The sequence below is a fragment of the Strix aluco genome, chromosome 10 (assembly GCF_031877795.1).
Source record: "Strix aluco isolate bStrAlu1 chromosome 10, bStrAlu1.hap1, whole genome shotgun sequence".
Lineage (NCBI taxonomy): Eukaryota > Metazoa > Chordata > Aves > Strigiformes > Strigidae > Strix > Strix aluco.
The window spans coordinates 20,149,130-20,176,082 of NC_133940.1; the positions used below are offsets into that span (position 1 = coordinate 20,149,130).

General features: G+C 46.7%; 1 protein-coding gene across 1 annotated transcript in view; it reads right to left on the reverse strand.

Annotated features, from left to right (window-relative positions):
• The window catches only part of GPC4 (glypican 4), a 68,205-nt gene that overhangs the window by 29,032 nt on the left and 12,220 nt on the right, over window positions 1-26,953 (reverse strand). The window contains exon 2 of the mRNA XM_074834699.1: window positions 8,348-8,506. Within this exon, the coding sequence (XP_074690800.1) occupies window positions 8,348-8,506 (159 nt within the window). The remainder of the gene's footprint in view (window positions 1-8,347; window positions 8,507-26,953) is intronic.

Below are 26,953 nucleotides of genomic sequence, written 5' to 3' on the forward strand. Positions count from 1 at the left end.
CCAGCGCCTTCACAGAGGTGCATCTGTGGATGCAAACTCCACCCTGCAGCTGCTCCTACCATCCAAAGAAAAATTCAATCCAGACAGATAAAAGGAATTTGGAGGAAAAGAGACAAATGTTTCACAGCTCTTTTCACCTCAAAGGTGAAGCCATCCGTAGCCATGCCACCTACTCCAAAGGAAAAAGAGATATTTTTTTTCTAAATGTGCCTCATTACTTTTAATATGCCTTCACTTCCTTTATTGCATATACTGCATTTGTAATTTCCACCAGGGAAAAACAAACCATAGCTTAACAACCTTTTTCCAGAAGTGTTGAGAAACCGATGAATACAGAGTGTTAACACATTTATTGAATATGAACTCAGGAAGGGCAGGGCAAATCCACAAGCTGTTTCTCTGTCCTGTTTTCAAACATGTGTTAGCACTTACTGACATGGGAAGAACTCTTCCACGGAGTTTGAAGAAGTACAGGCTTAAATCATGCCAGTGACACAGCAACAGCCCTGACATGTGAACCTTGGAAAGCTGAAAGGGACAACATCTCCCCAAACTTTGCTTGATTGATGAAAGGTTTCAAGACAATAACAACAATTGGGCTGCAGCTTCATAGGAAAAAAAAAAAAAACAACACAACACCAAAAAACAGGATTACTAGAAGTTTTTGTTTCTGGAGGGCTCAAGAGCATAATCTTCATCTACACCCTGGGGCTGGCAGAAGCCCAGAAGAGCAGGGCACAGAAGACAACACACCACACGAGACCACCACCATCACACTGAGACCAAGCTTGTTAAAAGAACAAGAAGCAACAGAGGAGGAAAAAAGCAGCACAGAGATTGCTGTCTGTGATTCAAGAAGCAAATAGCAGCACATCGCATCCTGCTGCACGTAGCAGTTGTCCCACAAATTAGTAAAGCGGTGACAGCAGAAATGCTCTTGTTCCCCTCTTGGTCCATCCCACTCGGCTGCATCCCACACAGCAGGATGAGCCCAGACTTCAGAGCCTCCTCGTCCGTTTCCAGGGACCATCACTGCTCACGCATCCCACTCTGGGTCAGCTATAGAGGGTTTCTCTTGCTGCTCCCATGCTGCCTCCTCGCCGAGCAGCAGGTCCTTCATTCCCAGCTCCTCCATCCTCCTCCTTCTCATGACCATGACTCAACAGCCATCTTCCCCAACACACCTCTCTTGCGGCTTCTCCTTCTCCCTCCATTTGCTTGCTCTTCCCTCCACTCCCCCACTATGTCTAATTTTCACTGCACCCATTCCTCAATTTCAACTGACCTTTCAAACACATCTATTATTTCTCAGCTGCTTTAGCCTGCTGACCCACGTCCATTCAGTACCAAGACACCAACTTCCCACCCAAACCAGCAAACATCACCTGCAAAATCTGAAAGTGAGCTCCTTCAGGATGCCTCCCGCATACCCCCAACTCAGAGGAGCTTTCTGGGACACTCAGTAAGGTATTCACACATACATATTCTTCTCAGCCTCCCTTCCTACTGCTGTTGAAGGGACTGAAGAGGGCCCGTGTGGCTGAATGGTGGGGATGCCTTTCTTGCTCCCGTTACCTCAGTTCCCCTCATCTTGTTCTATTTGCATGGAGAGCTCTTCCAGATAGGGCCACCTCTCTTATTTGTTCATCCAGCACACAAACGGCTGGTCACTAAGACATTACAGTACATTTAACACTAACGAAATAGCTCCAGCTCTGTGCCAGCAGAGTATCACAGCCCCAAGCCCACCACAAGACCCCAAAACACCACCAACTCAACGGGCATCCAGGGGAGCAGCTCCCAGTACTATGCAAGCAATCTGAGCCCAGGGATAGGCTAGGTGGCTCCTTTGTGCAGGGAAGAGGAAGAGAGAGTTAATTTTAAACAGACAAACAATAGCTCATTGACTGGTTGACAGCAATTAGTAACCAGAGAGCACCAGGCACGTTTCCTGTAGCCAAGTATAAAGCCTGTTGCCCACGTCTTTGCTTTTGGGAAAAAACTAAAAGGGTAAGAGCAATTTACCTGTGATCTTAACAGCAGAACTGCTTGGACCTGAGATGGCAGAAGACTGTTTGATCCCTCCGAGCCCATACACAAAGTTGTTTTGCACATTTTGCTTGGTGGGGTTTTTTTTGTTTTGTTTTTGGGGTTTTGGTTTGGGGTTTTTTTTTTTTTTCTGGTAGTTCCCCCCTCAAACTGCAGGGCAGGAGCCTCCCAGGCTTTGAGATCTCCTCCTTCTGAGATAACTTGACCTCAGAATCTTTCTGAGCCTCCCAAAACAGAGGTCTGGTCCCTGCAACTGTCAGCCAAGATTCACCCTTCTCAACGGACAAGACTAAAAATCACAGCTGTTTATGTACCTCCTTAAAAATCTCCAGATGGAGAGGAGCCAGTTACATGAAGACAAAGAATAAACTTCCAAGGTACAGACAGCAGACAATTTGTTTCATTACTGTTGTAGCAGCGAGTGGGAAAACACAAACAAAAGCCCACAAGTGGGACTTTCTAAAGGAATTGTGTTGGTGTTGCTCCCTCCTTCTCCTAAATCACTCCAACCCTACCCTGGGTAACCACAGGTCCAAAACAAAGTCTGAAGGACTGTCTCTCAGCAACTGCTTCTGCAAAATTTAAGGGATCTTCCTACCATTTTCTGTCCTCATTGGTATGAGGTTTGGCACCATCCCTTTCTGGAGAAGGAAGAATGAGGCTGTGCCTTCATCTAGATGCGAGTGGCAGCAGATAGACAAAACCACTCTATTACCTTTATGTTAATGATCCAGTCAGAGCACTCACCAGAGGATGGGTTGTAATGGTAGAGCTCTCCACCACATAGATTTATTCACAAGCACAAACACATGCAGCTGTGGCACAGCAAGCATCAAAGGTCCACCAGGTCTCTACTCCCAGCGCTGCTGCTGTGCCACAATACCTGGAGCTGCCTCCTGCAGAGATAAATGCACCAGCAGCCAGGACTAACCCCACAGTCCTGGGTGCCATGGACACGGGCAGGCCCTGGCACATGAGCAGGATGAGGTCCCGGGTCTCTACTCTTGCAGTCAGTTTCAATTAAGTTACTCCAAAAGAGTTAATGTGAGATGAAGGTCCCCAAAGGGCAGTTATTTCAGTAAGGCAGAGCGCCCCGATGGTCTGCCAAATTCTAACTATAGGAGCAGTAGGCTGGCACCTGCAGGGCTCGTCTTTCACCTTTTGCCTCCACACTGGAGGAGCAGAGAAGAGACCACCAAAAGCTTTCCCTTGTTCCTTCTGCCTCATTCCCAGCCATGCATTCCACTGTTTCGGCACACCTCCCTCTAACTTCTACCTGGAGATGGTGGCTGGAAGCCAACGGTTATCTGAACAACAAAAATTCAGAAATGAGATTCCAGGGGCTTTTCCCCAGTTTCAGCAGAGTTTGGAAGGTATTTGGCCAACACTCCACCCCCCGCAACTAGCCACTCAGACTCAGTCATAAGCCAGTTATTAGAAGTAATTCACGCACCCAGGAGTAACACAGGGCTCGCACTAGAGGATCAAGGGCACCCTGGGATGCTTCAAAGATGCATGGCACGATTGTGCTTTATACCTGTGGCTACTCTGCCCAACATAAACATGGAGCCCATAAGCAGGGGTTCCTCTCCATGCTCTCCACCCAGTCCCTGTGAAGCAGAGCAGTGGGTGCACCACAGTCTCTGGGACCCCTAGTTGGCTCCTGCTGCCTGGATTTGGTTTCTTTCCTCTCAATGTCACAAAGGGGTTTCATTTTACACTTCTGTATTTGTTTTATCTTAAATGATAATGGAAAAGTCCGGGCGGATCAGAAACAGGACTCTCGGCATTTAATAGCTTCCCAGATGCTGGCTCAGGCTATACCGTTTTGTACAAATCCTTCTGTCACTTAGGCACTGGGAACACCAAACCTACTGCCAGCCCAGCCTGGGGACAGACCATCTCACATTTGTCTCCTGTACATACCATTCCTGTACAACAAGGATTGCAGAAGCTTGCTTGCCTTCCCTAAATTCGGAACACACAGAAGAAAGGGACAAGACTTGGTTTAAGTGCAACAGCAAAAGCACTTGTGAAATGCAGGGGCAGGAGAACAAGCAGCTGTTTGCTGGACTCAGCCCCACAGGGCAGAGGCTCAGCAGCCCCTCTGCTCACAGGGGCTTGGGGCTCTGCCCCCCGCAATCACTCTGCAATCAACCTACAAAAAAATCATTTCTCCCCCCAGAAAAGGCCTGGCACAACAGTTATGCCTTCCAAGAGATTCAGAAGGTGTCTTTAATAAGAAAAAACTAAGAATATCTTATCTAGGAAGCCACAGAACAGCGGAAACACTGAAGAGTTATGGGCTATGTCCTGTCCCTGCTCCAATTCCTCAAAACAGCTGAGCAATTTCCCTGAAGGACTGCTTGGCTAGCACAGACCCTGGCGTGGAAAACTTCAGCCTGAAAGGGCAAAAGAGGTGAAAGTTCGAGTTTAATAAATGGGACCGAGCATTTATGCAGTCTTAATGTCACCATTAATCCTATTAATGTTATTAATCCCTGGGAGAGGGAAGGGGAGGGCACTAACTGTTGAAGATGAGAAGGCAAAGGAGATTTAACAAAAAAAATAAAAAGGTGGGGGGGAGGTGGGGGTGTTTAAAGCCTTGACTGCTATAGCTGCTTCTGTGGCATAAGAAGTCACCACAGTTGCACAGCTTTGTGGCTTTCCCATGGCTGTCCTTGTCACGGAGGGCAATGCTTACATGGCTGGAGAATCTCACCCACTGATTTCTCAATGAAGCCCATAAACGTATCTGAGATCATGTATGCTGGAAACAACAGCAAATCTTTACCTCTAAAGATATCTAGCAATGGGGAATCTGACAACTCCCAAAGTATTTTTTTATTTTATCAAAAAAGTATTTCTCTTACTGCTGAAAATATATACCTTACTGCTACACTGGGATCAGGCTAGTGGTTTAAATTACAAAAGGAGGGACCCCCAGGAGCATACATAGCTGTACTGTAAGCAAACATTTAGACAGGATATATAAGATATGCGACTCCAAAGCTCCAGTCTTCTCCCAGCGCCTGCAAACGGAACACGCACAGGAGGATCTGACGCTGTCACATTACGCATTAAGAGCCGAAATGACTTCTGGTCAGCCCTTTGGGGACGGATAATCAGCAGCTTGTTCCATGCTCCCGATTAAGAGGAGATAATCCATTTCCGTACAGCTTTTGTGTCAGATCAGAGCAATTCTGGCAACAGTTCCAACGGCACACAGCGCTCCGGCAACAGCTGATGCAAACACTCCAAAAGCCACAGGGCATCACAGCAAAAGTGCCTCCACTTTGACTGTCCTTTTGCAGTGGCAACTGCTGCAAAGGTCACGCACATAACGGAGGCAGCTCGGGTTTGCCTCTCCTCTTGGACCTGAATGTCAAGGCTGAGATTAGCAGCCAGAGAACCTGCAACAAAGATTTCCAGAGAGCTGGAGGACATACTTTGCTGCTTGAGCTGCATCCTGGAGTGGTATTTCATAGCACGGGGATGTGTCACCCTGCAAGAGGAGCATTTGTCCCATTTGCCGGAAGACCAGATAAGTGAAGTGAATTCAGTCTCTGCAATAACTCATCTTGCCTGCTCAGTCCCTCTACACAGCTGTAGCACTGAGGATTTCTTGTTTAACAGAGGAAGGTGCACAGCTCTTTTGTGTCAGCTTTATTTTCACTTGAATGTATTCAGCTACTAGTAATGAGGCAGTCCTAAAGAGTTGCAAACACTAAAATCAGAGCATGGGCCCATGCAAAAGAAGAGCTCTGGAAGGGACCACATGTTCTTCCAGTCTCATCCCTAGAGGTCAGGACAAATATATAGGTCTTTATTGTCTCTCCTTCCCATAGTTTGGGCACATTACCTCAAAAAGTGTGGGAAGAATTACACTGGACAAGGAGAACTCAAATGTGCAAGGCAGAACTGACCACAGTTGATCCGATGACCAAACACCAGGACCAAAGGAAGGAAATGCCACACCATACGCAGCCGATCACTCAACAAGCTCTTAAACAAAACCACCACAGCAGTCTAGGGTATGGTACTCCCAAATTCTTACAGAAGAGTAATGACCTCAGAGGGGAACTCCTCAACCTGTCCCAGCCACCAACAAGAGTGCTGCTGAAGAAGAAGCATCTTCAGCCTCCAGTGACTGGGCTGGAGGGAGAGAGGCAGTCATGATTAAAAGTCTTCCAAGAGGTAAATGATGGAGGACAGTAGTAAATTAATCCCTGCTTCCACCCCAGGTAAGATTAAAAAAAATCCCTAGATCAGTTTTGGCTGCAGCAAATGAAGATTTAGATCTGGTATTAGCAAACGCTCAAAGACGGGGCCATTAGGTTTTGGTACAAGCTGAGGAGGTTGCTAATTCTCCTTTGTAGTTTCGTACAGGGCAGAGAAACACCCCTCAGGAACGGGCTGGGCACAGTAAATCCAGCTTCCAGGAACAGGATCACACCATCCCCTTCCAGATTTGCCTGTGAAGGAGTCCCAGGGCTAAGATCAGGGTGAGAGCAGCACAGTGCATGCTGTGAGGGGCTGATGGAAGAACCATGCAGCACAAACAAAACTGCTTATACAGAGCTCCCTATCAAAGCTCACCCATTTTGAAGCCTTGTGCTTTGACAGGTATCCAGCTCAGCTTAGTTTAATATCCCCCCCACTGTCATGAAGCCCTGCAGCCATCTCTCACCCTACAAACAGGCAGACACACCTAGAAAGACGTCTGCACCGCGTCAGGGATGCTAATACAGTGAACCATGCATGCTCTTTGTTTTCAATGCAGCATCTCAGAAAGCCTCGTCGTTCATTTAAGGTGAAGCAGATGCTGTTCCTCTGGTCTCTTTGAAAGGGCTTATCTATGGGCTGGATTTCATTAAGTGTCTTGTTCTGCATTTAATAAGCTTGCAAGTCTAGACACTTTGGTTCCCTCTCTATCACCCGTTTGGTGTACCAGCAGGTAGAGACAACAGAGGTTAAGAGGGAAATATTTAGCTAGCAGATTTAGATGCTATCAAGATGATTGCGTAATTCTACTTTGACTCACTGCAATTTCATACCCAGGGACTTTTTCACTCACCCAAGTGCCAATCCCTTTTGAAAGAAAGGAGCTGCTACCTGCTGCAGTAGTGTAGAGGAGGTCCCTGGGAGGTTCAAGGCACAGACTTTGTGGTATTAGTAGAAAATCGATGTTGAACCAATGATTGAACAAGGGAGAAAATGGTCTGGGGAACTGTGCGGTAGAATTGCCCTCTACTACCAGACAGTGATGATTGTTGTTCTGCTCGTACACAGTCTCAGCAATGCAGTCCATCTGACGCTGCAGACATTTTCATGCTCAACTGGGTGTCATCTCACTCCCCCAGTCAACAAGGACAACCCATGCAGGAGCCTGATGCTCTGCTCCTCCCTCCCAGGGATCCCAAAGCACAGGGGCCGCAGTGACCAGGAGCAGAGAGGCACCTGCAGAGCCCCGCAGGAACTGCCACGACCAAGAGTTCAGCAACAAAACCAAGAGATGGTACTCAGATCTCAGATGGGTGCTGTGCCCAATGCCTAGGCATTAACTTTGGCTGTCTGCAAGAGGTGTTCTCGAAAGAAAGGTGCCCAGCTGCAAGGTGGGCAACGCTGGAAGGATGTGTGCCAGCTACCTCCGGAGGGAGTTTCCTCCTGCAGCTCCCATGAGCCAGGCGTGCCTTATGGAGACCCAGTCTGACGGGACACCACTGCGGATCGGAGGGCAGTGCCAAGACCAGTCATTTGCTTATCAGTCAGCAGTTAGCGTCACTTGAGTGATGGGAAATCAGCCGAGACTTTGTTCATTTTGCTTCTGACCCTGCATCACACTTGAACCCTCGGCCTCTGCATAAAACCAGCTCTGTATTTATGGGTTGCTCTTCTTAGCCCAAAGGTTAAGTGAGATGGTACAATTCCTGTTGGTTCACAACACACTGGGAAGATCAGCATCTTTGTGGATCAGTTGCAAGATGTGCACGTTACAATTACACGTGCTGCGGGGATGTACCAACAAAACTAACTGCAATCTTACATTAAAGGCAAAATGGTTTTTCAAAAGATTAATCAGAAAGATCTCTCTCTTTGGGAAGCAAGCAACCATAACCAGCAAATATTTCTCTCTCAGGGGATTGCAAAACATGGCATGCTCTGCCCTCCGAGCCATGAGTCATGAACTTCCCCAGCAAAGGGAGAGGCAGAGCAGAACAACTGCACAGAGAACAACAGGATGGGGGTTTTTTACATTTTATCCCAAGGAGAGCAAGTTCAAGGTCTCTGCACTTACCATCAAACTTCTTGTATCGGGAACTAAACATGGTCTGTAGGTGATTGCTAAGCTCTACGACGGCATTTCTGAAGTCGTGTTTACTCTGCTGACTGTACTTCTCCTCCATTTCTTGAGAGCAGCATGTGTAGCCTTGTGAGCAGACTTTCAAGTGGTCACCTGAAAAGCAGAGAGAAAATATCCCGAGTTAAAAGAATTCTCTGTGCAAGGGCAAAGAGGTTGGCTTGCGAGGCAGGGGGTGCAAGGACCCGCAGCACCATCTACTCTCAAGGAGATCCCCCTCTCTGCGAGCACTGGACCAGGCATATCAACACCTGATTCTGTAGAGGAACTTTACAGCAATACATGTAAATACCTCACCTTGTCTTTCTGCAAGAACATTAAAAAGTGTCCTCTTATTTATTCAGTTAATAAATGGAATAAACAGATACTCATCTTGCACAGACCCAGCAAATTGACCTGTATATACTATGGTATCTGCCATGAAGTTTTTGCTGAGTATTTTAATTACTTGCAATTCATTCAGTTAATACACAACACAATATCAATGGCAATGGTCCTTTTTGTAGAGATAAATCGTTTTTTCTTCACCTCCCTACCTCCAATTACCACAGAAGTAGTAATCTCTCTCAGAAGCACAGTTAACACTGATATTAAAATATATTGTTTTATGCAACAGCTCATGAAAAAGCTTTTTATTTCCCAGCTCCTAATTTTACAGTTTTCTGTCATCATCCTGGGCAAAATTGGGTATTTGTTTTTGGAGAATTCAAACACATTTTTCTTTCTTCACCCTGAAAGATAATTCTCTCCTAAGAGTAATCTGGCTCAAACTGGCTTAGTCAGAGGAATTGTAAAGTGTTTCAGTATCTACCATAGTTCCATTTCAAAATTTCACAAGACAATCTGGGCATAGGATCTGGCCCCATATAATTTGCTTTTAGAGCGTCTTGCTGCAGTGTGGGATGAAGCTGTCCTCTTCCAGCACTGCCAATAAAATGCTGCTGTCAAGTTCTGTGGGCCAAGATAAACTCTTCGCCTAACAATCCTCAGCTCCAGCTTCTCTGACAGGTCCCACAACGCAGCACCATCACAGGCAGGTGGGCTTATGCTAAAGTGGTTCAAACTTGGGCAAACTGTGCAAATCTTTGTCAACACTGAAGATATGATCAAAACAAGCAGTTAGTTTGAGAAACTCATCCTTCCAAGTCAGATGGTATTTTAAAAGACACAGCCTACATGTAAGCTGCTGCCTTCTCTCCCATTTCACACCCCGCTGCCAAACTTTATCCTTCATCCCGAGGAAGCAGATGGAGAAGTGAAGGCTCCTCCCTACCTGCTCTCACCCTGGAAGCCACCAACAACCTCCAACCACCACCGAGACTCAGAGACTCACTGCCAGAGCTGCAAAGGGCTTGTCAGCCCCCTGCACAGAAAATAACCTCTTCACACAACAGGCTGTGAACCATGCACGTACTGAAGAGCCACCCCACCTCCTAGAACATCACAAGTGGGTTCAGAGCAACAAAAGCATGGTGCAAAACAAAGCCTGCCCATGGCTAACACGAGGATTGCTCCTCTGCCTGCCTTGTGCAAGTTCTCATAACAACATCATTTGCCCAACTATTGAACCTTTGCATGACTTTCTAGCCCAGAAATGTTAGTATCTCTCCTTTCAGACACTTCAGGACCATTTTAAAATAAGATATAAATATTTTTTTATCTAGCTATATATATATATATATATATATATATATAATTCCTAAGAACCTCTCCTCCTAAATCTATTTTCCTTTTGCACTACAGGGTTTGTTTGTTTTCCCTGGCATTACTGAGAGACCTTGACCAACAGATAATTCTGTCACAACTAATTTATTGCACAAGACCGTCTGCTGCTCTTGAATTATGGAAAGCTCAAAGTCTGTTACGGGAAGCAGCATTGCTTAGGCACAACCTTCAGAAAACACAGAAAAATCTTGCTATCTCTCCCTACAGATATATTTTCCTTTCAGCGACTCTACTTGTTTCTGTCTCAGAGAAGCACCTCCAGCAGCAAATACATGGCATTAAGGGGTGCAGCACCAAGGGATGCAGCTGCATATAGCTTGATAAGTCATCGGAAAAAGAAGAAGAGGTGCACCCAGGATTTTTGGTTCCTGCCCACCAAATCCATCCTGGAGCATGCCCAGGCATTCCTCTACGAGCCTGCCTTACTAGGAAGCATTAAAAAAAGAAAGTGCCCAAGCTCCACCGCTTTATTTCACTTTGAATCTCTTTGCTCCAGTTCCAACACAGGACTAAGGCTCTTTGACACAACAGGAAACATAAATAGCAGGGAAGCGATAATTACAGCTAGAGTGACAGCTAGTTTCAAGGTGTCAAAATAATTTTATTTCAAAGCTCTTGTAACAGTTTAGGGGTTTTTTTCCTAAATTTCTTTGGGGGTGGGGGGAAGGTATGTTCGAAATATTTTATCTGAAATACACTTCATGATTTCAGTACCATTTCCATGATGCATGCCCACCTTTGGTGGTTACAATTTACATACTTCCCAGTCTTTTGTGTTGGAGGGCCTCTCCCCTGCTTGGCAGATTTAAACCTACTGATAGTGGGATTTCTTTTCATAGTTACACTTTGCAGACACTTCTGAAGTTGTCCACAGATGCCCTGGGATCCCTGAAACAGTTATTTTAACAACTACTCCAATTTATTTATAATAAATAAAAGCCCAGTGTATTGCACAGATACAACTAACAGTTACAAAGCAAAATCATTTTTCTTTGACACACCCCCCCCCCTCCAAATCCCAGATTTGCACAGTGCCTCCCTGGGACATACGTGCAAAGCCAAGCAAGGATAACACTACTGATAGTAAATCAAGCTTGCACAGAACCCATTTGGTTGATCATTAAGAAATTATGCTCTAAAATGCGACTCAGACATTAAAAAATGAATGACCAAGCAATCTAATTATGGAAGATATGTCTCAGTCATGTCAGCACTATGTGGTCTTGGCTTGTGATCAAGAATTAGCTCTGTCTGGAGCTGCGCAGCTCCGGCTACTCAGTGCTAATTGTAGGAGGATGCACTGTGTTACCCAGTGTTAAAAAACATGAAGTTTAGGGCTGGGGGCTGCTCTTCTTGCAGATTGCTTATGTCACAGTGGGAGATACCAATGGAAAGTCACTGGAAGACACTGGGGGCCACAGTTTTCCCATGAGGGTTGTCCCTAGCACCTCTGCATCCCTGAGAATATGTCCTTGCCGAACAAAGCAACAGGCACTGACACAGTTTGCGAGAAATCTCATATCTAGCCTTGGTTTTAAAACAGCTAGCAGAGCTATCTGTTCAGCATCCCAAGTCTGCAGGGAGAGCAACGCAACACCCCTGTGTGCCATCGCCTGCTTGGGTGATGGATCCATCACATGCCCCTTCGGTCAGTGGCTGCAGTCAGAAACTGCCTGCGCCTCCATGACAGACCCCAAAGCATGGCATCATCAGACAACAGCTTCAGAACCCAACAGTGCTAAATCCAGGGCATGCAGTGGAATGATAACAATGAAGTCTGGAAATCAGCCGCTGCCAGTGGTCCACATGAGCATGGACCAGTTGTGCACACAGAAACACCAACCTAGAGCCAAGACCAAAGACAACGCTCTTTGTCCTTCCAACTGGCAGTGAACTCCTTTAAGGAGAAGGAGTGAAAAATATCAGTATTTAGGCCCACTTAAACAGAGATCTAATGTTTATGTATATTATGTAAAGAACACTCATTGTGTGCGCTCACTGTCAAGGACACATTCGGCAATAATTATTTCCCAAGTTAAAACTCATCAAACAATGCCCATACAAGGCAACTCTTCATCTACTGATGAGTGTTAAAGACTCGGCAGCTTTTGTAATTTATCACCATGTGAGCACAGCAAAAATATAACTCTGCCACAGCTTCCTTTCAAGTTAGGCTTTTTATTGAATTGTTTGGCAGGGTGTGCAATCATCACGTCGGGGGCTGCATGGCAAAAAGAGCTTAAGTAGCAGAGAACGACTCCAAATATCTACCACATATGTGTACCATCGCTGCAGCTTGTCATGGATTTGCAGATCTTTCTCCTGGCCTGTTGCAGCAAGACTTTTTCTCTATTTTATATTACATATGCATACAGAGAGGGAAACGAGGGACCAAAATTACAGAAGAAGCTTGCTCCTTGGCTAGTTAGCAGCACACCTCTGGGGAACGGAGGTGGTGGTTTAAAGATAGAAATGCAATGGTACACGATGTTACCATCTGTACATCCAAGGAAATGTGCTCAGAAAGGTAATCTTGCAAGCTTATGATTTAAGCCATTACAGAAACACCACATTTAGCAGACTTCAGGCACACAGAGTTTCTTCCAAATCAAGTAACTATTTTGCAATGTGTCAGAAAACAAGTTTTCATCGAATGAGTAGATGTGCAGCACAAACTCAGGGGTTCTGTGATCTTGAAAACTAGTTCCCTTCACCGAACAATTTTTCAAGACCTTTTCAAAATGTTGTTTCTGGATGTCTAACATGCTTTCCCAGACTGTTTCTCCTCGCCTTGATCAAGTTCATACCTAAAATATACCCAGCCGTAGAACTAGATAAACTTTCAGGAGTGGTTTGCTGGGAGGCAGGGGAGTTATTTCTTTAAAACACTCCCGTACACAGTCTAGCCCTTCATTGGAGCTCAGTAAACAAGCTAAAAGCAGTTCATGGTCTGAAACATTACTGTTGGACTTTGCTTCCATGGGACAAAACGGGCTGGGGTAAGCTGGGCTAGTGGAGGAGTGTGAGGCAAACACTACTGGGGGAGCAGTGAGCCGGGCCACCATTTCAGCCTTGTGCTCTGCCTCTTCCCTCTAGCTCGGCTTGTGTCATCTTTAAAAGAGTTTTATGACTTCCTCTGAACCAACTACCAAAGGAATCCTGGACTGTAATGCCGAGCTCTAATCCGATTTCACACTAGACTTCCCTTCTAATTATCACAGAATATTAGGCTTCCACCCATCATATATAATTGACATGCTACCAAGGCTTTTCAAAAGCCCCAACAAAGATGACAAGAAACACTAGCATCACCCCTGAGCACAGCTCCGCTGCTCCGGCCCCACTTTAACAAGGGACAAGAAGAAAGAAAAGCACAAGCTTGTGATTGACTCCAGTGGAGTCACTGAGACAGACACAGCTACCGAACCATCCACTCAATCTGATCACCTTTAATTGTACCCAAAATACCAGAAAATGCCCAGTTTTCTTGGCTACAAAATGAGCCAGGGATGCTTAGCACCGCTGGGAATGGATCATGAGCTCTTGCCCGTCTATGATGTTGCTGCCGTAATCCCTAGGGGCTATCAGCACAATCACACATCCCACAGCAGTCCCTGTCCCCCAAGGCATGGCTGGGTCACCCTAATGGCTGCTTATGCTGCTTTTAGATATCTGTTACTGAAGAGCACTACAGAAACGCAGATAGTGTCTCAGCATATAAATATTTCCAGGTGAAATGACACTAAGCTGCAAACACCAAAGCAAGGGAAAAAAATCCCCCTCTGAGGCACAACACACACCCAAAAGCAACTCTATTGCCTCCTCCCCAGCTGTCACACATGCCTGCTGCTTGAAGGAGAGCTTTTTGCCTGGCATAAGCAGCAAACTTGAATTTTTTAGTTGACAGCTCTTATCGGAGTACTCCTTTTTCACCAGGTAGTCAGTCTTCTCTGCCTGCTTTAAAGCCGCGCTGCTGGGGGACTTGTGTTTATTTTACTGGGGAGAATACTCCTGTGGAGACGGTCGCGTGCCAGGAAGGAAGAGATGTAAAACAGTACTGAGGTCCTGCTAACGGAGGTGATGCATCCACAAAGGGCAGAGTTAGAAGTTTCTAAACTCACATCCTGCAAACAATGCAGCACTGCTAGTACCCTCCGGTTGGAGCAGGTCAAACGGGGTTGGGACACTCAGAGCTATACCTCCCTCGATGCTCCCCAGCACATGGTGCTATTTCCAGTCCAAACCACTATTTCAGCTGCACGCTTCCAGGAGAAGTGCTTTGTGCAGCACCCTCCCAGCGTCTATCACCAGACACAAAATAACATACCCCATTTTCAATTTCCCATCCTACAGGCCACCATCACGTAACCAGAGCCAGCTTTCCTTTCTTCCCTCCTCAAAATATTTGCAATTCCCATTGGGATCTCAAACCCAGAAAGCACCCAAAGAGAGCGCACACCCCACGTACCCAAACCCAGGTCCTTGCCGTGGGGGTCAGCAGCCAGCATCACCCTCCAGTCAGGCACAGGGGCTCCAGCCCTTCCACAGCCACAGAAGTCCTTGTCCCAGATTCAACCACCATGGATGCTCATCCCCACCCGCACCCCTTTTTCCCAACCACCCAGGATTTTTTAAGCCAGAGGACATCCACATGTGCAGTCGGCTCCCAAAGCTGACTGGTAAGGTTATGGAAGTACCGCAGTTTGGGAGCGTGTGCCAGCCTGCCGCATATTTAACATCCCACTCAATTAGCAACCGTTTTATATAAATGGTTTATTTGCCTTATTAATGTTAAAGCCACTTGTTTCCCCTGCGCTTCCACTTAGGTTATTAATCAATGTGTGTTTCAGTTTTTCGCTGATTACTCTAATGGCACAGAAAAATTCCCCAGACTCGCAGAGAAAGTTTATAATATTGAAATGATTTTTTTTTCCCCCCCAAACTTGTCAAGCAGTCAAAATACACTCTTTGATACCCAAACCAAAGGCCTTTCACCTACGCTTAACAACAGTGAACTATTTTCAGTCGAGCTTTACTGCATCTGTTAACTCAGCTGCTAATCCATCTTGCAGGCGCAGGGAACGCCAGTGCACACAATACCTCAGTGACATACCTCCCTTCAACACAACAAATAATCCTAATTATTTCCATAGCGCGTACCTACAGTTACTTAAAATATCGTACACAACTGAGGTCTGTCTGGCTTCTATTTTTCCATTTTGCTTTGTTGACAGCTTTGGTTTCCCAAATTTACTGCCAAGAGGGTCAGGGACTGAAGAGAACAAGAGAGATTTATATCCATGTGTGTACATTAAGCCAAACGCACATTAGGAACCTTAATTTTCTACTGGAAAGAGCAACTTAGGACACAAAGAGGGCTCTTGCCTTCCACCAGTCCAAGTCCAAATTACTACTGCAAAGCTCGTCTTCAAGCTGATGACAGAGCCAGGTCCCTGAAGGACCAAGTCTGGGCAAATGCTGCCCATTGAGGCTGACCAGAGCAATTCTAGGACATCCCTCCAGGGCTGGGGCAGACCAGGAGAGCCCCTTCCACGCTCCTAATGCAGCTCTTCAGCTCCAAACAAGAGACAAAGACCTGCCTCTGCTCTACAAGGCACCCTGGAGAAGCCTCACTGGTCAGCTGAGGTCTTCTCCTGCCCAGCTCTCCCGTAGAAAGGTTCAGATGGAGGTCCCGATGGACCAAACCCAGAAACTCTCTACAGCACATCTGAGCCCACGACTGCACCCTTTGCAGGTGATGTCCAAGCACAGAGGATGCAGGACTTCACCTTCAGCAGGGTTTTAAGAGTTCATTTAAAGTTAAAACCCTGCTCACCTGAGGAAAAATACCATCATTGCTTCATTTCCACAGCACAACCAACAATTTCCTTCCCAACAGGGTGGCCTGAATACTGCGAGGTTTTACACCCTGGAAAAATATGCCATGATAGAGTGCGCTTTCATTCCAACAAACAGGATATTGAGTCAATTAGTGGCACACCAAACACAAACCAGACAGATAAAGATAATGCATTTCTGCAAACATCAAAAGAGAGAGAAACCACACAAAGACCTGAATATACAAATAAGGCATGGAAAGAAAAAAAGAATACTACATAATTAAACTTATTTAAGCAAACCTGTGGAGTCAAATAGCTCTGGTTAACTGGAGGATTCTCCCTGGCTCTAGCTAAGCCAGAAAGCTTCAATGAAAACCAAGAGTTGTTTCTTAATTAAAAAACAAACCAAAAAAAAGCTCTACTTGACATTGCTGAGTGAGAACTTAGGAAATGCAAATTCTCTTTATTATCACTGAATTCTTCAGGCATGAAATAGTTTTCATAACGTGTCTCTGCCTACGTGCCCTAAGTGAGAGGTGTTACACAACAGACAAGTTATGCTGAAAGTTATCTTAGTTTTTTTCCACTTCTCTAGTGAAGAGGACAGATACACAAGGCGTACAAGAGACCCACCCCCGGGACAGCTGAGACATGTAGTGCCCCTCCATCAGCCACCAAAGAACACCTAGAAAGCCCAACACTTGCAGTCAGTAATTCGGGGTATACGTAAAGGTAAAAATAAAAGTCATGACAAAAAGAACAAACAACCCTGCATGCAGCCAGTTATCAGAAATCATCCAGAAAAAAATCCAGCAGATTTTACAGGGGTAACCCAAGAAACCCCCCACCAAGTATAATTTCATGGAATTAAGGGAGGAGTGGGGGGAAGAGAATCCATTGGGAACAGCAAATACACAGAATTACTGAAGCCTCAGGCACAAGGAACAGTAAATAGAAGTGATCTGGCTGGGAGACAGTTACTTTCTGTGTGAGCCTTTTCATTTTTTCCTCAAATTCCCCATTAAGAAGCCAAAACAAAGCCAAAAAAACTGCCCGTTTGGTTTTTTTCCATAAAGCTTTGGGCTATTTGCCAAAAAAGCAGCTTTTAACCAAAACGGATTCCACCACAAACACTGTCATTCCAACTGGAATATTTTTTCTTTCTTAACAACATTTTCTCCCTCCACTTTCAGCCCCTCTTCCTCTGCACTCCCCAGACCCTCCATCGGGCATCTCCCAGGATGCTCACCGGTGCAGGAAAGCACCACACATGGACAGGCAGGAGAAACAGGAGTAAGCTGCTGGAACCCACTTTTCCAGTAATTTTCTTTTTTCCCTCCCTTTTCAAACATAGCCGTTTCCAGCATCAGTGCACAAAAACATGCTTCAGAGCTGCACAGTAGTTTCTTGTGAGATGCACCCAGGCTCACCTGTTTGTGCCAGCAAACTGGTCATCTGCTGGCAAGTCCCAGATGACTCTCGAAAGCTTCAGCAACATTTTGAGGTCATACAACCCTAGTGAATCTGAGGATCGTGCCTTTTTGGGAGAAAAACCCCCAACAAACAAATGACCAAAAAAACCTCAAAAGAAGGTGTTCATGGTTTTGTGGAGGCACTCTGTCTGATGAAAACGATCTCCCCAGTTGAGAGCTGCACAACCACGGAAAGCCGCAGCAATGCCAAATGGTGACACCGGCACATTTCAAGGCAAGGACCACTGTCCCAAGGTGCTGGTGCTGTGGCCGTACAGTCAGCCCCTCTGAACATCCCACCCTTCCAATGTCGCCAGCTACGCAAGGGCTTGATAAAAAATAAGTTTTCCTGCTTGCAAAAGCAAAAACAAGCATACACCATTGCACAAAGTGGAGCTACCATTTCCACGTGTTAGAAGTGCACCAACAGGAATAAAAGTACTAAGGGCATGTAAAGTGGCAGCTGTGACCCAAGCAAAAAATTTTAAAAAGCCCCAAAACCTAAAGATGTTTTTAATTCCTTAAATAAGAAACAAAGCTTGTGAAATTCAGCCACAATTTCCTGTTTTCAACTTAAAAAAAATATCCCGGACTTTATACTAACAATAATCTAATCTATAAATTGGAAGGCAAAAGAGATGTTAATTAACTTCCAGAGAGATTAATTCTCTGTTGTGGGATCCAAAATAGGCACTACGAAAGCTGGTGCAATTCTGAGACTAACTTTACACAGAAGGGAAGGGGAAGGGAAAAAAGACACCAAACAAAAAAACCCCTCACAACAGCAAGCTGCAAACTACTGTACTACAGGGCTGTGTACAAATAAATATGCAAATATCTGGGAAGTAGCAGGATGATGTTTTTCACCCATAAGGACACACTCCTTTGCCCTGCCTTGGGTGGTTTCAGGCAGTGAGGACAACAAGCGGCATGCAGGGGCTCAGCAGAGAGCCAGGACCAGCCAGGGCCACCCAGAAGTCCTAGGTGTCATGGACAGGAGGTCTACTTTTGCTTCCATTGCTTTGACAGCAAAATCCACACAAGTCTCTTGCTCCACACAGCTCCCAATGGTAGGGCTTACTTCCCACCCTGCAAAGGCATCCCAGACTTTAGACCAGAGCACCAACTCCTTGTCTCTCCTTCCTCCTGCTGCCCTATGCACCACTGGCCACCCACACCACAGCACCCAGTACCACCAAATCCCCAGGAATCCCACTCGGGGGGGGGGGGGGGAGCAAAAGTGAGCCAAAGGTCTGCACCAAGGAGAAAGAAACACTCCATTTTCTCAATTTGCAAGAGCATTGTTTGCTTGGGGTTTTTTGGGGACAGGAGTCATGACTTCTGGTAATTGAAAGTACAAACAAAAAGATTAAAAGCTTTAAGGGTTCAGGTGTAGCAAAGTCCAGCTGTAATCTAACAGTCAGCTCATGCCAGGAAATTGGCTGCCTCTGCACATCCCCATTGTCCCCAAAGGCACTTCATGAGGCAGAAAGCAGTGAGCTTTGGACTGCTTCTATCAGGAATGGCTAAAACCCCAAAGGCCAAGGAAGAACAAGTTCACTCAGGCAGGTTGCCCATCCACACCTGTGGAGAGCCACAGGCAAGTGCTGCCCCATGAACCAGCCCAGCAGAGCCCACAGTCACCATCAATTCCCCTCCCTCGCCACCAAGGCGAGTGAGGAGGGGTTTGCCAGGCTGGTAAGCGTCTGACACCAGCATTTAGATGAAAGCAACTGGGTGTAATGTTCTTTTCAGGCCCGGTTTGGAAGAGATCAGTTCTAACCCAGCAGTACAACCTCACTGTCCGGAGCCATGCCCGTGCCCCACCTGCCCTGACAGTGTGCTGCCAGCCCAGAGGGTCCTGATGGTACTGGCAGCACCAAAGGGCATCATCCCTTCATCCTCTGGCCAGGCCACAGGTAAACTTTGCTTTCTTCCAGGCAGGGACCAATCTTCCCCAGAGCACAGCAATACAATGTGATTAACTCTTTTGGTCTGGCCGCCCAGCTCCCCCAGGTCCCATGTGGTAGATGGTTGGCTCCAGCCAGCATTTCATGCCACTTTGGGTCGCTGAGCACCAACCCTGAGAGGCCTTTGCTCCCCAAATCCCCCTTTATTCAAGCTGAGGGATACCCGTGGCCTTTCTGCAAGACCTGAGTAACCAGCCTGACCTACGAGGGGAGGCAAGGTCCCCAAAACAACTCCAACAACATCACACTGTTTCTCAAAACAAATTCACTGGTACGCAAAGTCCTTCAGTAAGAGGCCTCCTATCAGGCTTAGCTCAACCCCAGGATGAGCGTTCGGCAGTTGGGGGACGTCAGCTCCCTGCACAAAGCAACAGTTGTGCAACGCCAGCAAAAACAGAGCCCAGGCATGGCAAGAATCATTCATTTGTAGGATGTTTCCCACCAACTGCAGAAATATTTGCTCCAACAGCCTTGAAGTCTTTAAGGAAGAAGTCAACTTCCCGCCCCCCCCCCCAGTTCACTCTTTTCCATTTCTCCATACAGCAACTAAACTAACCAAAACCTACCCAAGTCCTCCACGAACACACCCTAACTACCAGACTCTCCCCTTGCACAACAGGGTCACTCCCCACATGGCCACATCCTGCCGCCCCTCATAGCACAATTAGACTTAATCCTCGTTAGTTCTGTACGTTTCCTTTAAATCCTGTTACCGCATTCCTCCGTGCACTCGAGCGCGGCTCAGCCTGCCTTCGCGGCGGTGACGGTGACCCCACGGTGCCTCCTGGCTCCTGACCCGCCAGAGCTGCACTGGTCCCAAGGGCTGCAATGCTCCTGGACTAATCTATCTTCACTGATTAGTTCTTAATCAGGAAGGCAGACGTGAAGGAAGGGTGCAGATGAAAAGAGAAAGGGGGAGGGGGATTAAATAGAAAAAAAAAAAATATTTTCTTCAAGGAAATGTTCCCCTTTGCTGCTTTAAGAGACAACTATGAAAACTTAGTCCAAAAAGCAGTGTTTGAAGTCTAGCTACTTTCATATTTATAACGCTTGAGTCACTCCAGAAAACCCCCGCCAAAGCAGACTGAGTTGGACTACTACATTCATTTATTTTGGAAGTTTATCCAAGCCTTGGTTAAATATAAACAACGCGCCTGGATGTGAGAGAACATCAGAGCCGGGCTGCTGGAGCGGCAGGGAGCTTCCACCCGCTTTGATAGCGCCAAGGCACAAGATGGTATCAGCGCAACCCAAAATGTACTTACTCCTTCCTGGAGAGGCACAGCGAAAGCACTGGGAAGTTACTGCTTGTCCTTGGGAGGCATTCTTGTCATACTAATATTATGCAAAGGATTCAGCTTAGAAATCTCAGCAACAATCAAGGCATTTAGACCTGACTCATTAATGGCCAACAGTTAATAAGCTGGAGCCATAATTCCTCTGTCTGGGGGCTTGGGGGTGTTTAAGCCTAATCTGTAAAAAGAAAAAAATCTATTACAGCTGCACTATTGATCTGTTATTGAAGGTAGGAAGCACCTTCCTGTCCAAAACACCCTGAAAACCAAAAGTAAAATGAGACTTTATCACGTCTCCACTGATAAAGCACTTCCCAAAAGCCAGTAAGTGCATCGGTATTCCTAAACCTGTTTCCAGCAGGGATATGGAAAAACAGTGATTGGTAACATGTCTTAATGCTCGGTACTCTTTTAACACGCCCAAGGAAAATCCTCCATGAAACAAAAGTTTTACAGAGCATAATTCTCTCAAGAGCAACACCTGCATGAGAAGACTACAAATTAGTCTTTGGAGCCTGCCACCGTCCTTTTAATTTAAAGTTTAAGGTAACGCCAACACACCAAAAACCAGGGTCTTTCTTGTGAAAAGCTGATCTGAAAACACATGGTTAGCATATTGCCAAATTTGAGAGACACCCCAAAAGAGCAACAATGCGAACTTTTGAGACTTCAAATAAACAAATTTGAACTAATCAATCTGGAAAGTCTGTTTTCTATTTGTGGCTTTGGGTTTGCTGTTTTATGTTTCTTTTTTTGTCTTCGCTGTTTGTTTGCTTTCAATTACCCGGGCCCCTCCTTATCCTAACCTCTAAAACTCCCTGTGCTGTGCCGGCCGGGAGGCAGGCACCAAGACACTATAGTCGTGCAATTGCAAATGTGAGCTGGAGGATGCTCCTTCTTCAAAAGCCACTGGTTTTGCTCTCAAATGAACTTTTTTTGCTGTGTGCCCCCCACGGCAAGGGTACGGCATCCTGTCCTCTGGAGCGGGGACTATTTGCTGTTTCACAGGTCATCAGGAGGTAGCAAGCAAAGCTTACCAGATGTGGGTTTTATCACCTCAAGTGGAACTACTATTTTCTTTATGGGAACCCTGGTTTTTAAGGTTTTATCAGATCACTGCGATTACAAAAGCTTCACTTACATGCTCAAAAGCTCCTATAAAACCTCTAGTTCAAGGTTTATTTGGTCTAGGTGGTTTTCAACTTGGAGGAATGACTTGCAGACACAAGTAATTTGTCCTATAAGCTTTGACTGACCAGTCGCTCAGTGCGCTCGAACCACGCCTGCCTTCCGAGTAAAATTCCATCAACTCACTGACCAAAAGATGTTCTTTTAAGAATATTTAAAGAAAAAGGAAGAAAGAGAAAAAAGAAAATAAAAGAGCTTGCAGCAAAAAGGAAGTTTCAATTACTTTGTGAAATCAAGCAGAAAAATTAAGATCCAAGCAAACTTCATTAGCTCTGACAAGCAAATGCTGATGCCTTTGTTTCCAGTGTGTGCAAAACTCTTACTAAGGAGGGGTGTGTGTGGTTTTGGGTTTGATTTTTCTTCTTTTTAAGCCACAGAAATATGCCTTTTTTTTTTTTCCACACAACACGCCTTGTTATAACTGGGGTTTGTAAAGATATTCAAACTAAGAAACTGGCACAGAGCTATCACAAAGCAGCCGATTCTTCTCTAAGCATCCACCAATATTTCCATGTGTCAATAGTACTTCACAACCACATTTATCTATGTAAAAACCCACATTAATAAGCCCTTCCCCTATCTACAAAGCTTGCCAAGCAAAGTGACAGTGCAGATAACTTAAGAATTTAGAGCAGGTTAAGAGACTCCAGAAAAAGATATACAAAAGGCCAGATTTTCAAATGCATTTTGCATCCACACATTTTTTCAAGACAGTTTGGCTCTTATTAAGCATTTCATATTCAGTTTGTGGTCTGTGGTCTGGAGGCAACTGGAGGGGTCTGTGGAGGCACACACAGGCAGTAGTCTGAGGCTTGCAATATAGGGGGCTACGGCCCCCCTGAAAATTAATTTTTAGAGGGCTCACAAACTAAGACAGTTTGAGAGCTACGCTATCCACTGCCTTGCTCAGCCCTACACCGCTCCTGCTGAACAAACCAGCTCCCCAAGCGCGGGTGGGCTGCAAGTTGGTGGAGCAGTTATTTTTGTGTCCCCCCCTCCCGGATCAAAAAGTCTCATTTGCTTAGAAAATAAAATTCAGTCCAAGAGCAGGTTCTGGGCAGACATAAATGAGACTTCAGTTATAAGTGGAAAGTTTTCCACAAGACATTTTCATAGCAACACGGAGACCATTTTGGCACCAGAGGGAAGGCAGAGCACACATACTGGTCCAACGCTTGCAGCTCGCTGGCTGTCCCCCCAGTTTAGCTCAGCGCAGGATGACCTTCTCAGTCTGGACACAGGCAAAGCCCTTTCCACAACAAGCCAGACCTACAGTCTGTTCCAGTTTTGAGCCAGGAACCTCCTGTAGCAGGGCAGCTTTCCAGAATAGGAGCCTGGAAGAACCACTGCCATCAACCCAGAGATGCTCCTCCAGAGCATCACAGCCACAACTCAACTTTATCTGCAGGAACTCACAGTACATCTCACTAGACAGCTGCACACTACAAACATCCAGTAAAGCAGCAAGTTTGATGCACGCTGCATTTTTCAGCCCTGTCCACAAAAGCACGCGAAGGTTTTCCTTGCTTCATTGGCGACCCCAGCGATGCTGCCAACCCCTCCCTCCAGCCTACCCTCCTGGGAAGGAAGGCCATGGGTGATGCTGCTCTGCCCCATGTCTTCCCTCTGCTCATGACTGTAGAAACAATTGCCCAATTTCAGCTGGACCAGAAAGAGGCACCAATTAAAGGGGTTTCAGAAATAATTAGCTCGCATCAATCTGATGCAATGCAGGGTAGGGGTAACAAGCCCAGATGAAGGGCTCTGGGAGGGATGGCCAGCAGAGCATGATCTCACAGCAACTCTTCCACTGCAGCTGGAGCACCAAGGCACACACGCGTGCTTCTGAGCTCACCCCCTCCCACGGCCAGAGCTATCAGGGGCTATCAGGACACACGATAGGCTCTCTGTGGCTATCAGGTCCTGGCTTGCCAGGCCATCAGATGAAAGGCTGCATGGAAAATTAATGAGTAATCTTTGTATATGATATTGGGGGGGGAGGGGAATAATTTAAAAAAAAATAAATCATACACTGCTGTCAGCAGCAGGACACCACAATTTGACACAACTTTCCAATTTTAAAGGTTAAAAAACTCACACCATGTGTTACTGCAAAAGGCAGGAAGGAACACGTTGCTCAAAGGGGATGCCAGCACCAAAAACAAGGAGGTGGGTCAGATTTAAATCTAAACAGGTCCACCACACATCCATCCTAGGGCCACTGTTTATAAGCAGAGAGAGGCAACTTTATATACAAAGATCACACGCTAGTGGTTCCTGGCTGTTCCCAGGAAGAAAAGCTGCTTTTCAGCTGAACTTTGAGAACCATTCATGTAAATAAGACAAACCTCCAAAAACGCACATGGCTGAGCCTGAAGCAATTGCATGGAGAAAGGCAAATAAGCAGCACAACAGGAGACAGGGGAAGTCCAGTGCCAAAAAACCCAAGGTGCAACTTTCCCAAGACCTTTCAAACATCCCTGAAATTGGGCCACTGTGCACAGCTAAGAGCCAGGGAGGGGATGAGAGAAACTGCTGATGGATATCCTCCCTCCAGCAAGCAGCACAGCCCTGGGTTTAGCCCCCGCTGAAAAAAAGGGGAGCAGACCCTTTCCAGGCCTGAGGCACTAACCCCAGCTCTGCCTTACCCTGGGCACTGCAGGCAGGATGTCCACTGGGAGATGCCACCGTGGCAGAGCCCTGGTGGCTGCCTCCTCACATGGGGGGATTTATTGGGAGCAGCAGCATTGGGACAGGATCGCAGCCCCCCTAGCATCAGCGACAGTCTGAACCATCCCCTACATCTCCCATGTCTCCACTTTATCTTCCCTTAGACAAACCACCTCAGAGCTAAGACCACAGCTGAGTTTGTAAATAAGATTTTTACCTGAAAAATGTGCTTTTAAGCCCCTGCCTGCTACTCCCACCAGGCGTTACTTTCTTAACAGCCTGGGCATCTGTTGCAGAAGCCACCCAGCTCACACAAGCAGCGCACTGTGCTCGGCCAGCATAATGCGACCTACGTCCGAAAACCCATCCCGCTGCTGGAACAGACTCCCAATGTATTCCCTGGATCTGGAACTAGCAGCCTGCCAGTATTTGTGGAAAAGGCGAGGCTGAGTAGTTTAACCTACCCTGGAAGAGGCAAGGAGGGGGGTGGAAGAGAGGGGAGAAAGGATTAAGATAAGGATATCACAAGATTTAAAATTCCTTCTTCTCCCCCCCTCCAGGACGCCCTATCTACCCCGCTCTCCTTGGGGCAGCTGTGAACACCAGCCTTATCTGCCGGCAGGTTCACACGGGCACTCCTCCTCCTCACATTAGCACAGATAAATCTCAATATCTTTTCAACAATTTGCAAGCCAGCTTCTGCACCACCAAGTTTGAGCAAAATCCTCCCAGGGGGGACAGCAACGTCCCAGATGAAGGACGCAGCTGCAGAGGACAACTGCCCACAGAGCGCGCAGGAGGGCACAGGAGGCCGCTACAGCCTTTTAACATGAAACCATCTTCTTTGTCTCCCTACCCTCCTTCCAAACACTTTTCACCACATGGACACATGCCTTCTCGGCGTTGCTCTGCACGGGAACACGGCACCTCTCCTTCCCCACATCGGAGGTGGCTTTGCCCATCCCACACGTTGGATGGCTCATGCTGCCCGGGGAAGTGGAGCCACTCAGGCCCTGCCTCTGCTTTTGCAGAAACCCTTCCCTAGCCTGGAAAGGGACCCAAAGCTTGGATCTGCCCTGTAGCCAGCAACAGACCCTACGTAACCCACCCAGGAAGGTCTCCTCCCCTCTAGCCAACACAGAGTCACATCTTAGGTATTTTGGAAAAACCAAGTTTGGGAGACCTCAGCCCTGGGTATCACAGACACTGTCCACCTGTAGACCCAAATTTTGATCCCCTCTCGTGCACAGCAGCTGGGCTCATGCAAGCAGCTTCTGTGAGGTAGAAAAACAACACACCTGCCTGAAAGCACCTTATCATACCAGAGGACAATTGCACTGAGGCTTTTGCTGGCAGGCATCGAAGGGGTTTATTTTGTCTTTTTAAGCACCACCCTGAGCAACCTGGGGGGAGGAGCAAGTGCAAACAGGACCTTTGCCATCCACCTCCCAGATGGTACCATCTGAAATGCACTGGCAGGAAGGTAAACATCCCCCAGCATGCTGCAAGCCCCTGGGAAGGGGTGGTTGATTAGAAGGATGGGATGCACTTACCAGTTGTGTTAGTCCTTCACAAGCAGGGAGAGGGGCTCCCACCCTCCCCCCAGCCGCTGCTGTACTGTCCCTGCACCCTCCATCAGCAAAAACACTCTATAAAAAGTTTGTGGCTAAAAAAAGCCAGGAGGAGAGACGGACAGTCCCCACAGCAGGGAGACATTCAGCAACCCGCAGGCAACAGCACGATGCTAGCAGGGCTGGGACAAGGCTTCAACACGAGGGCTGCTGTCAGTGGCATACTCCCTCTTTAAAAAAAAAAAAAAAGCAGTTTCCCATCCTTCATCACCAAAGGCAGAGGCAGGGATGAGAGAAGTGTAGCCTTCCAGTCTGGACACCCTGGGACAAAAGTCCAAGCTAATACTGAAGCCTTAAAGCTTCACCTGAGCCCCCAGGTAAGAAGAACATTTTCAAGACTGCCTCAGGCTTAGCAACAGCCCCACTCCTGCTCTCATGCTATTTTCAAACAATGACATTTTTTCCAAAACAAAGTGTTTTGCAATCCTTGAGCAATCCTTTCCTTTTCCAATAAAAAGTGAAATTCTCTTCATTCTCCACCGGTTGAGACGCACAACCACAGGCACAACCACCAGCTCCAAATCCACCCACCCCACAGACAGCCACGTCAGAACCCTCTTCCCAGGCTCCTGTGCAGACCTGGCACCAGGCAGGTCTTGCTGCACCACAAGCTGCTCGCAGAAGATTTGGAAAAGGTTAAAATTTAACTTGAAACTCTTACTAAACAGATTGACTTGTCTTCTGAACCCAGCTCCTGTAATTGAGGGATTTCACTTAATCTATTTAACTTCCAAGTGTGCTTCTTCTGGCAT